Raw genomic sequence first — 18251 nt, 5'->3', positions numbered from 1 at the left:
AGTACTTTTTGAAAGTACTGCTGCAATGTAGGAAATAAATTTACACACAACAATCTCTCACAATAGCAATGACCACGTTTTCTTTTGCAAAGTTGATGGATAAACATTGACCAAAACACCAGAGACAACCCTCTCCTGCCCTTCTTCAAAATATTGACTTGATCCACAGAAAAGGACAGATGGGACCTCAGTTTAATGGTCCACCAGAAAGACAGAACCTCCAACATTGCAGTGCTCCCTCAGTACTGCACTGAACGGTCAGAGTTTGTGTTCAAGTTCCATTGTTTTGATTGAATCCAGAAACTTCCTACTCAGTAGCAAGACTATTACCCATGGAGTCTCATTGAAGGAAATAAATTCACACAATTATTCGGTGCACAAAGCAAAGGTCAGCTGCAGCCATCCTTTAACGCTTTCTCAATGGCCAAAGCATGAGGTAGCCCAGTTTCAAAGGCCCCACGTCCTAAAATTATTAAAACCAAAGCAAAATCAATTCCTCAGGTAAATGTTACTAATCAGTTTACGCAATTATATAAAAGGCTTAACGACAAGTTGCGTGGCTCGAAAAGTTTTAATCTATTCGCTGCAATTCACCAAACATCCTTCACAAAATATTGCTTACCTAAAATTTCCCCCATCCCGTGTCCTGAGGTATTGTTTTCGACGAAATTAAATGGACGAGCATGGGGGTTGTTGAAGTGTGGAACTGACCTCAGCGGGTTTAGTCCTTCTAGTCCAGAGAGAGTCTGATCCGGACACACGTTATCATTGTTTGGGGAATGCGGAGATGGATGAGAATGGGAAGTAGGAAAATAGGTGTGGTTAGGAGCTTGTGGAAAAGCAGGAGAAAGCGGTGATGGCTGTTGCTGTGGCATTTGGTTGTGTTGCTGGGGCAGTTGATGTTGTTGCACTGGATATGATTGCTTCGGTACAGGGGGCTGATGAAGGAACTGTCGATTAGATGAGTGATGGTAAGGTGCAGGTGGTGGATGCGAAGAAGCTAGATGGAAATTCAGCTGCCTTTGACTGAGATTGTCCTTTCGGTGAAATCTAGAAATGGGATAGCCCAAGTTGGGGTGCACTTCAGGGCTTCTGTTCTGTGCCAGCAATTCAGGTTCTACCTAATTAAGAGCAAAGAACACCAGTTAAAAGGTGGATAAAATGCAGAAACGTTATCAACAACCCACAGAAAAAAAAATGTTAGGATTAAACTGCAATAGTTTCACAAAGGCAAATTTGGAACAATCTAAAATATTTGGTTGGAGTTTAATATCCAAACTAAATTTAAACGACTTAAAACAAAGTGAACCATGGTAAAAAGAAATGAACAAGAAAAGATTTGCAGGAAGAATTAACTATCAACTAGTTTAATAATTGCAAACAATGACTCTTTCTTCAAAGGAATGAGTCAGCAAGTAACACAGACAATGGAAATAAAAATGAAATATTGCCTGGAATGGTTACTTCTCAAATCTATGAATTAATCAACTTCCCTAGAAAATGAAATATGGCTGTAGGTTTGATCGCTGAGCTGGAGGGTTCGTTTTCAGACGTTTTGTCACCATATTGAGTAACATCTTCAGTGAGCCTCCAGATGAAGCCTAGACCTCCCTCCCCTGCTTGGACCTCTCCATCTCCATCATGACGACCAATTCAACACTGACATTTTTTACAAACACACTGCTGACACCTCCCTCCCCTGCTTGGACCTCTCCATCTCCATCATGACGACCAATTCAACACTGACATTTTTTACAAACCCATCGACTCCCACGGCTGGTGGTGTAGCCAACTTTCTATTTAAATGTTTGGATTTCCTTGGAATTCTATCACCCAAGGAAGGTGATAGGTCAGAGAGGAGGGTGGGAGAAGGTAGCAAAGAGTACAATGGGTGGATGGGGGGTGGGGATGAAGGTGATAGGTCAGAGAGGAGGGTGGAGCCTTTAGGTGGGAAGGAAAATTGGCAGGTAGGACAGTCATGAGGATGGTGCTGAGCTGGAAGGTTGGAACTGGGGTAAGGTGGGGGCAGGGGAAATGAGGAAACTGGTGAAGTCCACATTGATGCCCTGGGGTTGAAGTGTTCCGAGGCGAAAGATGAGGCGTTCTCCTTCCAGGCGTCGGGTGGTGAGGGAGTGGCAGTGGAGGCGGCCAGGACTTGCATGCCCTTGGCAGAGTGGGAGGGGGAATTGAAGTGTTGGGCCACGAGGCGGTGGGGTTGGTTGATGCGGGTGTCCAGGAGGGAGGAAGTGCTGGATTTCTTGAAACAGGTAAAGGTGGATAAATGATGGAAATGTGTTGCTGGAGAAGCGCAGCAGGTCAGGCAGCATCTAGGGAACAGGAGAATTGATGTTTCGGGCATTAGCCCTTCTTCAGGAATGAGGAAAGTTTGTCCAGCAGGCTAAGATAAAAGATAGGGAGGATGTACTTGGGGGAGGGGCGTCGGAAATGTGATAGGTGGAAAAAGGTCAAGGTGAGGGTGATAGGACAGATTAGGGTGGGGGCGGAGAGGTCGGGAAGAAGATTGCAGGTTAGGGAGGCGGTGCTGAATTTGATGGATTTGACTGAGACAGGCGGGGGGGAGGGGAAATGAGGAAACTGGTGAAATCCGAGTTCATCCCTTGTGGTTGGAGGGTCCCTAGCCGGAAGATGAGGCGTTCTTCCTCCAACCATCGTTTCGCTGTGGTCGCTTCTCCAGCAACATATTTCCATCTCTGATCTCCAGCATCTGCAGACCTCATTTTCTCTTCAAAGGTGGATAAATCCCCAGTACCTGATCAGGTGTACCCGAGAACTCTGTGGGAAGCGAGACAAGTGATTGTTGGGCCTCTTGCTGAGATATTTGTATCATCGATAGTCACAGGTGAGGTGCTGGAAGACTGTAGGTTGGCAAAGGTGGTGCCACTGTTTAAGAAGGGCGGTAAGGACAAGCCAGGGAACTATAGAGCGGTGAGCCTGACGTTGGTGGTGGGCAAGTTGTTGGAGGGAATCCTGAGGGACAGGATGTACATGTATTTGGAAAGGCAAGGACTGATTAGGGATAGTCAACATGGCTTTGTGCATGGGAAATCATGTCTCACAAATTTGATTGGGTTTTTTGAAGAAGTAACAAAGAGGATTGATGAGGACAGAGCAGTAGATGTGATCTATGTGGACTTCAGTAAGGCGTTCGACAAGGTTCCCCATAGGAGACTGATTAGCAAGGTCAGATCTCATGAAATACAAGGAGAACTAGCCATTTGGATACAGAACTGGCTCAAAAGTAGAAGACAGCGGGTTGTTTTTCAAACTGAGGCCTGTGACCAGTGGAGTGCCACAAGGATCGGTGCTGGGTCCTCTACTTTTTGTCATTTACATAAATGATTTGGATGCGAGCATAAGAGGTAGATGACACCAAAATTGGAGGTGTATTGGACAGCAAAAGAGGGTTACCTCAGATTACAACAGAATCTTGATCAGATGGGCCAATGGGCTGAGAAGTGGCAGATGGAGATAAATTCAGATAAATGCGAGGTGCTGCATTTTGGGAAAGCAAATCTTAGCAAGGCTTATACACTTAATGGTAAGGTCCTAGGAGTAGTGCTGAACAAAGAGACCTTAGAGTGCAGGTTCATTGCTCCTTGAAAGTGGAGTCGCAGGTAGATAGGATAGTGAAGGCGGCGTTTGGTATGCTTTCCTTTATTGGTCAGAGTATTGAGTAGAGGAGTTGGGAGGTCATGTTGCGGCTGTACAGGATATTGGTTAGGCCACTGTTGGAACATTGTGTGTAATTCTGGTCTTCTTCCTATCGGAAAGATGTTGTGAAACCTGAAAGGGTTCAGAAAAGATTGGGTTGAGATATCTGGTCGGCATGGACAGGTTGGACCAAAGGGTCTGTTTCCATGCTGTACATCTCTATGACTCTATGTTCCCTAAAGCGCTCTGCGAGAAGGCGTCCAGTCTCCCCAATATAGAGGAGACCGCATCGGGAACGAGGGTTACAATAAATGACATGTGTGAAAGTGTAGGTGAAACTTTAATGGATGTGGAAAGCTCCTTTGGGGCCTTGGATGGAGGTGTGGGCGCAGGTTTTGCAATTCCTGCGGTGGCAGGGGAAGGTGGGTTGTTGGGGGGGTGGGGGAGGTGGAGAGCGGTGCTGTGTGTGGACCTGTCCAGGTAGTCGAGGAGGGAAGGAAGGGAAATATATCCTGGTGGTAGTGTCTGATTGGAGGTGGGGGAAATATCAGCAGATGATGTGGTTTATGCGAAGGTTGGTAGGGTGGATGGTGAGGACCGGGGGGGTTCTGTCCTTGTTGGAGGGGTGAGGTTTGAGGGCGGAGGTGCGGGATGTGGATGAGATATGTTGAAGGGCATCTTCAACCACGTGGGAAGGGAAATTATGGTCTTTAAAGGAGGCCAGCTAGTGTGTTCTGTGGTGGAATTGGTCCCTCTGGGAGCAGATATGGCAGAGGCGGAAGAATTGGGAATATGGGAATTTTTTTTTGCAGGAGGTGGGGTGGGAAGAGGTGTAATCCAGGTAGCTGTGGGAGTTGGTGGGTTTGTAAAAAATGTCAGTGTTGAGTCGGTCGTCATTGATGGAGATGGAGAGGTCCAAGAAAGGGAGGGAGGTGTCAGAGGTGGTCCAGATGAATTTAAGGTCAGGGTCGAACGTGTTGGTGAAGTTGATGAATTGCTCAACCTCCTTGTGGGAGCACAAGGTGGCGCCGATACAGTCATCAATGTCGCGGACAAAGAGGTGGGAAGTGGTGCCGGTGTAACTACGGAAGGTGGAGTGTTCTACGTAGCCAACAAAGGGACAGGCATAGCTGGGGCCCATACGGGTGCCCATGGCTACCCCTTTGGTCCGGATCCACCTATTGTACTCTTTGTTACCTTCTCCCCAGCCCCACCCCCCTCCCATTTATTTCCCCACCCTGGAGGTTCCCTGCCTTCATTCCTGATGAAGGGCTATTGCCCGAAACGTCGATTTTCCTGCTCCTCAGATGCTGCCTGACCTGCTGTGCTTTTCCAGCACCACTCTAATCTAGACTCTGATTTCCAGCATCTGCAGTCCTCACTTTTGCCTCACTGAAGATGTTACCTACTATGGTGACAAAATGTCTGAAAACAAATCCTGCAGCTCAGCGAGCAAATCTACATCTAGAACTTCAACCTGAGGTACACATCTTCTCAAAACTCGCTAATATGAAATATACCCAACTGCCTTTTGTAACTCTGAAATTAAATGCATACCTATCTTGACTGAATTATCTACACAACCACATGCAGTCACCTTGAATGCTGTTCTTCAACTAATCCAGCAGCACTTCTAAGATAGGTACAAAGACCCTGCCAACTCAATTGGTTTTCTTCTCTCCAAGATCTAAGTGAGAGTGGCAAAAAAATCTGCCAGTGAAATCAGAGTGACGAAGCGAGCTGCAAAGGGAATATAAATCCAAGCAGATTGGTTCAAGGATCAATAGTCTAGCATGGTGAACAGTGCACCAAAGTGCAAAGCACCCTCTCTGTGGATGATTTAGTTTATGATCTGTGTCCCTTTTGATCACCCATATGGTTTCCAAATGACTCCAGTGCAGATTATCAACAAAAAAATGCACATAAAGAAATGCACTGACTACTTTCCGGCTTCTTATCACTTCAATTGGCATAGAGTTCCAAACAACAAGAAAGATTTTCAATTTGTTGCTCTGGAATTTCAGCCCACTTAAATCAGAAATATCAATTGCCTAACTAAATAACCAATGCTCAACATCAGTTGTCTCCTATCCAGGCAGCAAGGTGAAAACTGACATCAAACAATACTTCATATATCTAGATTTCTGCTTTAAGTCTCAAATGTTAGACAGGATGAAGGGTTTGTGTTAATCATATCTCCTTATTACAGTTATGAAACTAAAGAACTTTGGACTTCATTACAGAATGGAGTTGGGTGATGGAAGTCTGTAGAATTTCATCCTAGATCAAAGAAATAATCTTGGAATACTTCATTTAAATTGTGGAAATAGAACAAATGGGCACAGATTCAGGTTAGTGAAAGGTAATTTGTAGATAAATGAGGATGTCTTTTCCAGTGTGATTAATGCACGAAAACAATCCAAATGCCATGAAAGTGAAAATGCCTTGAATTATTTAAGAAATAATTGAGTACTTCAATGAGGCGATGTTAAGATGTTTCTGGATGGCCAAATGATCATCTTGTTATCTTGGCACATGCAGGAACTTCTACTTCCAAATAAAAATTCCACCTCTCAGAAAAATCAGGCAGGCAGGCAAAGGCAAAACTTAAGACAAATGCTCACAAAGATGTGTGCATTTTAAACGTTTGTCTATCGTTTTGGTTTTTGCTCTTGAATACTAAAAACTGCAGCTATAATTGTGAACTGCTGTTTCATCATGCAGCTCTCCACATTAGACGACCTTTGAGGGCCACCATTCCAAAGATTTTGCACATCATATTTCTAATCTGTTATAACATTTCTGACCAAAGTCAAAATTGACTGATTTCTGTTTCCCACTTCAGTCGGTCTCGCACCAAGCCTCTCATTTTTGTATCCTTCACAGAAATTCTCACTCGAGTGATGCTTCCTCAAACCTTGAATAAATAGCCTCCTAACATTTTATCTTTATGATGATGATAAAAGAAAGAAACTCTTCAGCATACATGTAGAAGTCCAACTGAAACTAGACAAATTTTACAGAACAAGAATATTAAAACAAAAATTATTTTTGAACTGAATTTCACTTAAAATCTACCTTTTTATGAACCCGCCTCAACATAATAAAAGAATACTTTTGTAATATTTGGCATGTCTTTTTCCCTTAATCTCATTGTCTATCCTCTCGATAATAAATTTATCCAAATTTGGTGAGAGAGATAAGTGTGTGCTTTAGTCTACTAACCCCCAATATTTGATCTTTAACTTAACAAATTTTAAACAGAAAAGAGCATTTAATTTCCAGCTATTGTATAAATTTTGACACATACCTGCTTCTCCTTTGAATCAGGCAGTTTCTTCTCAGGAGTTTGAAGCCTGTTTTGTTCAGTTCTTACACTACCCTCACCTTTTGCTAGAAATGTTGAAAAGAAAAGATTGTCCACATACAACAATCAAAATGTTTTTTTGGGGGGGGGTTGTTAACAAAGATATGACTTATGAACACATACTTATGAATGCAATTCTACACATGATTACAATTTTAAATACCCGACATGGAAACAGATCCTGTACTTATGAACAGTTGCTTTACATTGTCCTGCATTGTGTTCTGATTTGCGCACAACTCAACTTGTGAACAAACTCCAGCATGGAACCCAGGGATTGCTTTACAGAGAAACCTCAATTATCTGAATTTCAGATTATCTAAACAAGATCGCAATGTCCTGATGCTTTGGTAAACTGTGCTATCCGGCATTCAATTATCCGAACAAAATACTCCCCACCTGTGTCATTCAGATAATCGAGATTTCTCTGTATTAGGAGCTGCTGCTGTACCTAAATTTTCCCTGCTCAGATTTTACAATTCCTTGAATAATTGTGTAATTTTCATTATTAATCAAAAAGCTACTTACTACACATTCTTCTCAAAAGGTTCACCACAATCTCTTCTCAATTCCACCACTGATCTATTTATTTGATTGTGCATTATTAACCAATTCAGAGGTCCCTATCCTACAATTCCTCACACAATTCCCTTCAGTCCAGGTTCCATCTTGCTCAAAGCATTGAGACTACCCTAACCAAAGTGACCAAAACATCCTGCATAAATCCACTTTCTTTGTGGTACTTTTCCATGATCAAATACACTATTCCCTACTCATCTCCCTCCAACTCTCAGCTTCTTGTATTTCCATTCCCAGCTGTCTCCATGCAGTTGCCTTTTCCTCAGTACTCCAGTTTTCTGCAATTTATTTCCTGATTCTGTTTTACATCTTATTTCTGTTTTAATTACATGTTTCTACTGGAGAACATTGTCAATCTGAAAAATGTTTCCAGATATATGCTAATTCAATTAATAAATCTGAAATTAAAAGCTATTCTAGATGACGACAACCATGAAATCAATGTCAAATATTGTAAATTCCCATCTAATACAGTAGTGTTCTTTAGGGAAAGTAGTCTGCTGTTCTTACTTGATCTCATGTACATGCATCTTCAGACCAACAGCAATGTGACTAGCTCTTCAATGTCCTCTGAAACGGTCATTAAAACTGCTACAGTAAACTCAGAAAAGAATGAAACCCACCTGACATTGCCCTGGGCACTGCAAAGAACAATGGCAGAGCGAGCCCTGTTGACTCTGCAAAGTCCCCCTTACGAACATCTGGGATCTTGTGCCACAGATTAGTCAAGCAAAAGCCTCACATAGTCGTAAATACGGCTATGTGCTAGCCACAACTATTATCATCCCCTGGTATGTCCTAAAGCATCATCAGGACAGACCTGAGGTGACACCACATTGGGTATACAGCTGAAAGGGAACTGCCTTTGCCAGTTTTCAACATTTATTCAGGATCCCATGAAGTGTCGTGGTATCAAGTCAAACATGGACAAGGAAATCTCCTCCTGATTATTACCAATCACCCTTTAACAATCCCTCAGCTAATGACTCAATGATAAGTAAAACGTTGAAAAATACCAAGGGTGATAAAGGCCTAGAACGCATTCTGGACGGGAAATTTCACTGAGATTGGATTGGTAACACCACCACTGACCAATTTGCACTAGTGCGAAAGGATACAACTGCCAGATTGGGTCAGCAGCTGATGGTGCAGAAACCAGAGAGAGAGAGAGAGAGGAAAACAATACCTTTTTCTTATTCACACTGTGGGACATGGGTGTCGTCAGCTGGCCAGTATTTATTGCCCATCCCTAATTGCTCGAGATGGTGATAGTGAGCTGCCTTCTTGGCTCACTGCAGTCTATGTGCTTTAAGTACACCCATAGAGAGGGAATTCCAGGATAAAGACAGATGAGTGGGAACACCATCAGCTGCAAGCTCCCCTGCAAGTCATATATGGTCTTCTGTAGGAACATCGTTATTCCTTCACTGTCACTGGGTCAAAATCTTGGAACACCTTCCGAATAGCACTGTTCGTGTGCCTGTATGATAGAGACTGCAAAGGTTGAAGGCTGTAGCTCACTTCCCCCTTAAAGGCAATTAGGAATGGGTAATAAATGCTGGCCTAACGAGCAATAACCATATCTTTTGATAAAATTTTAGAACCAGCTAAACGAACTGTCCTTATGAATTGCAAGACTGCTTGCGAGACAAAGTAATTGATTAAACAGAATTTCCTTAAAGTGAACAATGAAAGTGCAGGCAGCCATTTTATTCAACACCCAGCAAAGTTCCATATCCTACTTAATAGTTGTCCCTGACAGCACAAAATCCTTGCTTTGGTCACCCAAACTAAGCTTCAGATTTAATATCCATTAGGACAACTGCTTACCACATTATGCTTATCTTTCATCTCATTAAAACTACAAACATCAGACTTGACTTTTCTTGTACAGCTCTTAAAGCTCAGTCCTGTGACACTGGTTTGCAGTATGTATTGCCACTCACAAATCCCCACCCCCACCAAGTCCACGGTAGCAGAAATGTTCATCTATCTCAATACACCTTTCTACAAATCTTGCCAGAAACTTCTTTACACTCCTTTTCTCCATGACTCCATCAAAAGCTTCTTCCATTCATAAATTTTGAACAGGCTTTTGGTAACTACTTCTACAAAAGCTTTGTGTCAGTCTCATCACATTTTAGGGCATTTCCTACATTATAGGATAATAACATACAACAGTTTTCAATCACCAGGCGTTTCTAGAACTTGTGTTTTTCTGTTTACTCCAGAATTCACAACTTTGCCCAAATTTTGAATATATTAATTCAAATAAAGAAATTTTTTTTAAGACAAAGTGAAAAGCTGGACTAAAAATTGGACACAGCGCACTGATCTACACAACCGTTTTCAAAACGAAATTAGGTCCATACAAACTTGCTGAAGGAAGTGCTTAGACGCATGCATAACAGCAATACAGGCTTTGTGCGTGGGAAATCATGTCTTACAAACTTGATTGAGTTTTTTGAAGTAACAAAGAGGATTGATGAGGGCAGAGCGATAGATGTGATCTATACGGACTTCAGTAAGGCAATTGACAAGGTTCCCCATGGGAGACTGATTAGCAAGGTTAGATCTCATGGAATACAGGGAGAACTAGCCATTTGGATACAGAACTGGCTCAAAGGTAGAAGGCACAGGGTGGTGGTGGAGGGTTGTTTTTTAGACTGGAGGCCTGTGACCAGTGGAGTGCCACAAGGATCGGCGCTGGGTCCTCTACATTTTGTCATTCACATAAATGATTTGGATGTGAGCATAAGAGGTAGAATTAGTACGTTTGCAGATGACACCAAAATTGGAGGTGTAGTGGGCAGCGAAGATGGTTACCTCAGATTACAACAGGATCTTGACCAGATGGGCCAATGGGCAGAGAAGTGGCAGATGGAGTTTATTTCAGATAATGCGAGGTGCTGCATTTTGGGAAAGCAAATCTTAGCAGGACTTATACACTTAATGGTAAGGTCCTGGGGAGTGTTGCTGAACAAAGAGACCTTGGAGTGCAGGTTCATAGCTCCTTGAAAGTGCAGTCACAGGTAGATAGGACAGTGAAGGCGGCTTTTGGTATGCTTTCCTTTATTGGTCAGAGTATTGAGTAGAGGAGTTGGGAGGTCATGTTGTGGCTGTACAGGACATTGGTTAGGCCACTGTTGGAACATTGTGTGCAATCCTGGTCTCCTTCCTCTCGGAGAGATGTTGTGAAACTTGAAAGGGTTCAGAAGAGACTTACAAGAATGTTGCCTGGGTTGGAGGATTTGAGCTATAGGGAGAGGCTGAATAGGCTGGGACTGTTTTCCCTGGAGCGTCGGAGGCGGAGGGGTGACCTTATACAGGTTTACAAAATTATGAGGGGTATGGATAGGGTAAACAGGCAAAGTCTCTTCCCTGGGATCGGGGAGTCCAGAACTAAAGGGCATAGGTTTAGGGTGAGAGCGGAAAGATATAAAAAAGACCTACAGGACAACTTTTTCACGCAGAAGGTGGTACGTGTGTGCAATGAGCTGCCAGAGGAAGTGGTGGAGGCTGGTACATTTGCAACATTTAAGAGGCATTTGGATGGCAGGTGGGACTAGATTGGGTTGGGATACCTGGTCGGCATGGACAGGTTGGACCGAAAGATCTGTTTCCATGCTGTACATCTCTGTGACTCGAGAGTACCAAATCCCTTATTCTTCTAAAGAATGTAACCTTATGTGCTAATCGTTTCACAGAAACTCTAACTAACACACCCATAATATTGATAATACATTGTTCTATTATGTGCACTTAGTTTAACAAAGGCTAAAGCTGGATGGCAGTCATCGTCCCAATGCTTTTGAAAATAAATCTGGTATTCAATGTAATTTAGCACCAAACTAACCAAAAAAAACTCACCAGCTCTGTTTTGTTCGTGATCCTTTTCCGAGTGTTGCTGCCCTGGTCCAATTGGGGAATGATGACCTAAATTGTAGGGGATGGGAGATCCACGTCCATGTGCTTGCAACAAGTTCATGTTATATGCCATTGCTGCTTGATGGCTCATAATGCGAGGATCAACTGCGAAACGGCCTTGGTAACCAGGCCACGAAACCTGTAAGGACAGGCAACCCTCATTAACTACAGCACACTGCAATAACAAATTCCAATGATGTATGGTGGTAATCAATTACCTGACTGTCAAAAGTCAGGGAAAAACCTGTTAAGTACGCAAAGGGAATTAAAATTGTATACAACAGTCTACCATGTTTGTTGCTTTTACATTACAACTTTTTTTTTTTACAATTACTATCACTTGAGTGATTGCCAAAACCCAGAAGGGAAAACCTGCGCTATTTAAAAGTTTAAGATAAACTGTGGTACGGCTGCACTTGGACTATTGCATACAGTTCTCGTCATCGCATTACAGGAAGCATGTGGAAACTTTGGAAAGGATTCAGAGGAGATTTACTCAGATACTGCCTGGTATGGAGGGAAGATCTTATGTGGAAAGGTTGAGGGACTTGAGGCTGTTTTCGTTACAGAGAAGAAGGTTGAGAGGTGACTTAATTGAGACATAGAAGATAATCAGAGGTTTGGATAGGATGTACAGTGAGAGCCTTTTTCCTTAGATAGTGATGACAAGCATGAGGGGCCATAGTTTTCAAGTCAGGGGTGATAGATATAGGACACATGTCAGAGGAGTTTCTTTACTCAGAGTAGTAGGGGCACGGAACACACTGCCTCCAACAGTAGTAGACTTGCCAACTTTAAGGACATTGGTTTCACAGGTCAGCGCAACATCAAGGGCTGAAGGGCTTGTACTGCCCTATAATGTTCTACATTCTATAGCTGTGGAGTATGCAGGGACTTAGTGAAACAGCATTTGGTACTTTCAGCTTGAGTCTCAAATAGGAGGCATGCTGTCTGAAGCAGCAAGTGAATGATTTTACATTAAAATCAAAACTAAATACTTGTGGGTACTAGAGATATGAAAAAAAACAGTGCGCTGGAGGAACCTGTGGAGAGAGGAGTTTGGTTCTAAAGAAGAGTACATTGCACTCCAAACTTCAACTGTTTCTCTCTCCATAGATTGTCAAACCTGCAGAGTATCTCCAACACTTTGCTTTTATTTCATAGAATTTTACATGCCTGGCAAATTCTGATTACTTCTCAACAAGGCGACAAGTTGGTCAGAATCCACTTCCTATTTGTGCAGTTCTTTTCTCCCGAGAGATGCCTTCATGTTGCCCAGATTTTGACTGGGCACCATTGCCTCGTGCTGTGTTCTTTGTTCTGATACAAACTCCATATTTTGTCAGTTACTTACAAGATCTATTTGCAATATCAGGTGGTAGGTCAAAATTCCCAACAGAAGTTCTTGCAAAGTATCTGGCAATACCTGGCATCAAGCATATGCTCATCAGAGTTCAGCTTTGTTGGGTAAGCAGTGTGGTTTACATGGAGGATTCCCAGATACCCAAACAGTGGCATGGAACTTGCTAAGCATGCTAATGTGCATCTTTGGACCTCCCAAACATGGATATAAAAACAAATTAATAGCCAACCTCAGAAGTTTCAGACTGAAGGCACAGTACAAGAGAAGGAAAACAATGTTGAACTTTGACATGACAGTTACACCTCAGCAGGAGTATTGTTCCACTTTATAGAAATGATGCCAATGTATTCGAGACTGTGTGGAAGTGATTTAACAGAATGGCTCTCAGAATAAGTAGCTTCAGTTATGAGGACAGATAAAAGAAGCTTGGTCTGTTCTCCTTGGAGAGAAAACAGCTGAGGTGGTTTTCAAAACCATGAGCATTCTGGCTCGAGAAAATACAGAGATGCTGTTCCCATTTGCAAAATAGAAAAAAAATTACACGGCATAGATTTAAAGTGACATGCAAACAAAGCAAGAGTTGTGTAAGTAAAAAAACCTTTGTACACAGCGTGTAGAGTATGGGATGCACTGCCAGGAATGCAGTCAGAGTAGGTTTAATTAAGGCATTCAAGAGGGTATGAATGGTTATTTGGATAGAGATGGTATGCAGGGATATGGAGAAAAGGCAGAGATCAGTTCGAGGTGGGCTAAATGGCCTCCTTTGACACTGTAGCAATTCTATGATTCCGCTGAAAATCAACCTTGGGCAGACCCAATGAAGAAGTCTCAGTTGGCAGTTTTCACATTTGAGCAACAGAGTTATATATCATCAGAACAAGCAAAATGGTACAAAGTCAGTGCCCTCATCCAACTAACACTGAATTCAAATACAGTATTTGCAATCAGACATTCCAGTTTGGACTTGAGCTAATGTCACATCAACCTCGGCTGCAAACCGGTCTTTTTTTTTGTTTTGAGAACACTAATCCATTGAAGCAATGTGAGAATCCATCATCATTCCTCTCTGTAGTGTTGACTGCACTTTGCCAGCTAACATATTTGCAATGCTCAATGAGGTAGAGGATATTGTAATCATCAACATCAGAATTACAAGTACTGTGACACTTTCTATGACAAACCTGAAGTTTGAAAGGAGCAGGAAAGAAATAGAGAACCACCAAGATTTCTGATGGATAACTGGATCAGAAATGTAGTTTAATCATAAAAATTTTAGGAAAGATAGTGCAAGACACTATAAAGGTTTTAATGATAGTTATTCTTGAAAAACTTAATTGTACTGAAGAGAAATGATCTTAGAACACTAGCTGCAGCTAAAACTATTTGAATTCAATTAGCATCATTCCTATGCTGAGTGAGCAAGATGGTAGTCAGTACAGCTGTGACTCTAAGACTTCACTCAAAGTAGTTTCTGGAGAATGTTTCAAGCTCCAAGGTTAGAAACTTAATCCCCATATTCCTCAAGGACCTGCCTATGAACTACACAGACAATTAAAAATCTTTAAAAATAATCTGAAAACTGCTTTAAATTAAGGTAGCATGTTAGTCACAGTAAGCACGAATATGAACCCACAACAAAAGAATTCTGGATACAAATGATTAGTAACATTTGGAATAATCTGCCAGGCAGGATAGTGAGACAATATATCTGACAGAGGACTGGGAAAGTTGAAATACAAATGCAATGAGTTTTGGTGGGTTGAACATCCTTCGCATTTTATCTATGACGTTCTCACAAATTGCACAAACCTAACACTTACCTATTGGATCACCTGGTCTCGAAGGAAGTGCTTAGTTTCCTTAATCAGCAACTCCCCAAAAGACTGGCCATAAGATGCAAGCAAATGTCAATGTGGAATTACAGAATGGCACTGCATCAATTGAGAAGCATACTCTTGCATCAGTTCAGTTGCACATTCATCGCACAAATCCGTAATGTTTCTGCACAATATTTAGCTCTACTATTGAACTTATGACATAAAAGTAACAGTCAAATTTCCCCATTTGCATGAATTCAAAGTGGAGATACAGAAATTATTTACTTCAGCTCTGAAAATTGAATGTCAGGCTCAGTCCCATTACATTTGCAATACCAAAATTAGCTTCCATCTTAATAAGACATTCTGATTGGATGAGAAAGAACAATTGACATTACACAAGAGTGAACATGTGGACTTGATATCTGTCTGATATTTTTGTTTCAGCACTTAATTAGCTAGTTATTGGAAGCATTTTCTACACAGAGAAGTAAAATGATGATGACAACTTTCAAAATGTATTACTATCACTTATTTTAGAAGCTCAGATGTGGGCATGGAAATATAAAATTCAACAAATGCTTTTTCCTTTGATAAATTCAACCTTTCATGCTTTCTGCACGAAGAAGAACCTGATGTTCATGTCACACCTTTCTGACCCTTCAAGCTATCAAAATAGAGACTTTTAAACTGGAATGTTACCATTTAAGTTTCAAGGCAGCAAGGGACAGGCAATAAATGATGGCAAGCCAGTGACACCCATGTCCCACGAGTGAATAATAAAATGTTTCAGTATTTGCAGTACACCTTTTAACTCCCACTCCTCTTTTTCTCATGTTATTTCCCAAGTTCAGTTCAAGTACAGTCTATTGCCACAATTTACCATCCACCTCCACTCTTGTCAAAGTAGCAGTCCTCCTATGCAAATTCAGACTCAAAGTGTTAGCAAGCGATTGCATCAGTGAACATTATTGGTAAACCCCTGCTCAGCAGTCTCATGAAAGATCTTTCCACAAACAAGGCTTACTGAAAAATTTGAAAGCTGGTTATGATTAACTTCATTACTGGAGAGATTTATTAAGTTGCATTTCCTAATAATTGCATATTTGCAACGGGAAAATACTCAACCAATTATTATTTTAGTAGCTGATGAAAACGGTTGAAACTGCATTGCAGTAATTTTCCAGCAAATGTGCTTTCTCCTCCTTACCATCTCTCAAAAGAATAGTTATAAGACAAACAGAAACTCAATTACAGTATTAAGCTCTTCAATTTTGTCAAGGTGACAGAGAGAAGCAGGAATGTGCAATTTGGATCCATTATCTAGTTTTTTTTCATGTTTCGACATGCTTTTGGTTGAGAACTGAGTATGCTGGTAAAGGGAAGCATATCAGTGCTGAGACCTCAACAATTCCTATTTTTTTTCCCCCACACCAAGCATTAGCATGGAAGTAATCCCAAACCAGCTTAAATGTAGTGACAACCCTTCATTCAATCTTGATAAATTAGTATATTCTCATTCCCAGAAGCGAAAGCCATTTCCTACTATCTACATTTTTATGGCAAGTGAAATTGGAAAAAAAAATCAAAAAGAAAAATCATGTTTCATTATAGTCATCTCATTACTTGAATTGCTTTCATTAGTAATAGGACTGAACTCTGTTAAATTGTACTTTTGGTATGAATCTCGCATGAAAGCACAGCCTGGACGGCACACAGAAGACATTATAATCTAGGCCTTGCATAGATAGTAACAACAAACAATTTGGAGTGATATTTCATAATAGTGTGTCAGAGACAATAGGACACAGAACAGAGAGCAAGAACATGATAACAAGAGAAATGGAGTGGGATATGGGGAGGAAAGCAGAGTAGAGAGCATGGACCAAACTCCAGGAAGGGTGAGATTGGAAAGCAGGGAGGAAAGAGAAAGGCTAAAGGGGAAACAGTGGATGAGTGAGCAAATCATTAGATTACCATTTGCAATTTTCACATTTCAGAGCATAACCTGTGGACCTCAGCTCCCTCATTCATAGTATTCTTGAATTTTGCCATCTCCTGCATTTTAGCAGGGAAGTTATGATTTCTAATTTTTGTCTACACTAGTTTTATTTATGCAACTTCGTTTCTGCTTCAGACTAGATAAAAATATGATTTACATTCGCACTGAAGTGATAAACTGCACGGCTTTATTTAATAAATTCACTATGATAACAAAACAAATGGCCTGAAACATTTCAAAAAGTCAACGTATTAACCTTGTCTACACATGAAGATAGTTCAGTCAACCGTGTAATTAATCTTTGTTATTTCCATATTTTAAACTTTTTGAGTTTCTTTGCACTGATATTGAATTGCTTTAAAAGTCATATTTCATATGCAAATAACTTAAAGGCATAATGTGCAGAATGTTCTACTGACCGATTACATCTCAATTTAACAATCTTCTCAACATGGTTTTAGGAATCTCTTTGCATTTTAACACACACACAACCAACAGGGAGGGAATACTGGGCTAACTGAAAACTGTGCTTTACTGACAATGTCCTTTTGCTTCCAACAAACAAAATCAGAAATCACAACTTTTCTTGCTTCAAAAAATAAATCACTTTTAATCTCAGTTACTTCGCAGTGTTAATCAGCAATTCATTAATTCAAAAAATGTTAGTCTGCCCCTTTTCAGTCATCTTACCCTGCAGTCTTTATTGTGAATTGGTTCCATAGGATCTCTGCTACCTTACCAACAAGACTGTCCTTTATTCCAAACATCAGCAGGAAGATGCTCTGTTCAACGGTGACAAGCCTGATAATGGAGTTCCATCCTCTCGCTATTCAATGAACTGCTAGTGAGATATGGGGGTTTATCAGACGATAGCAACTACAGTGTTTACATATCATGATCATTTCCCTCAACTTCCCATAAATGTAGCTCAATTGTAGCACTACTGGAGCCATTTGGCCAATAAAGACTGTACTATTTGTCTTGGAGAGTGAATCACTAAGTCCCACTTTCCTGCTCTTACCTCATCTCTGCAATTGTTTCCTCCTTCAGGAATCGTCTTTGAAGACTACTCTAGTGTATTCTAAATCCTAAATACATTTTGAAGAACAAAGTCACCTCTTAGTTTTTTGCTAATCACTCCAAAGGTGTGTTCTCTGATAAGTGACCCTTCAGCTGCTAGAACAATTTTTTAGTCTAGTCTATCTTAAACTTTCAAGATTTTAAACAACCTCAAAGCTCTTCTTAGATACACCTCTGTGGTGAAGGGATCAAACCCAGCTTTGCAAATCTGTTCATTTAATTGTAATCAAGACTCCTTTGACAGTACTTTCAAAACGTATGGTCTGTAGTACCCAGAAGAACAAGAGCACAGTTGCATGGAACACTGCCACTTATAACATCCATTTCTTGTCACGGCTTAGAACTATAAAACTGTTTCTTCACTGTAGCTTAATCAAATTGTAAAACCTACAGTGTTGTGGTTTATCGACATCAGACGTACTGCTGCTATTCAAGAGGGCAACT

The 18251-nt window shown here is 41.2% G+C and overlaps 1 protein-coding gene across 6 annotated transcripts in view; it reads right to left on the bottom strand.

The window, feature by feature from the left end:
- Nucleotides 1–18251, bottom strand: part of helz (helicase with zinc finger) — a 273673-nt gene that overhangs the window by 54021 nt on the left and 201401 nt on the right. For all 6 annotated transcript variants that reach the window (XM_043715064.1, XM_043715069.1, XM_043715066.1 and 3 more), the window contains 3 exons: nucleotides 11489–11684; nucleotides 6983–7065; nucleotides 623–1121 (listed from right to left, as the gene is read on the bottom strand). In XM_043715064.1, the coding sequence (XP_043570999.1) occupies nucleotides 623–1121; nucleotides 6983–7065; nucleotides 11489–11684 (778 nt within the window). The remainder of the gene's footprint in view (nucleotides 1–622; nucleotides 1122–6982; nucleotides 7066–11488; nucleotides 11685–18251) is intronic.

Source organism: Chiloscyllium plagiosum, chromosome 24, assembly GCF_004010195.1.
Source record: "Chiloscyllium plagiosum isolate BGI_BamShark_2017 chromosome 24, ASM401019v2, whole genome shotgun sequence".
In the NCBI taxonomy this organism is placed as follows: Eukaryota; Metazoa; Chordata; class Chondrichthyes; order Orectolobiformes; family Hemiscylliidae; genus Chiloscyllium; species Chiloscyllium plagiosum.
Note: the sequence above shows the minus strand (reverse complement) of the source record. Positions and strands in the feature narration are given on the sequence as shown.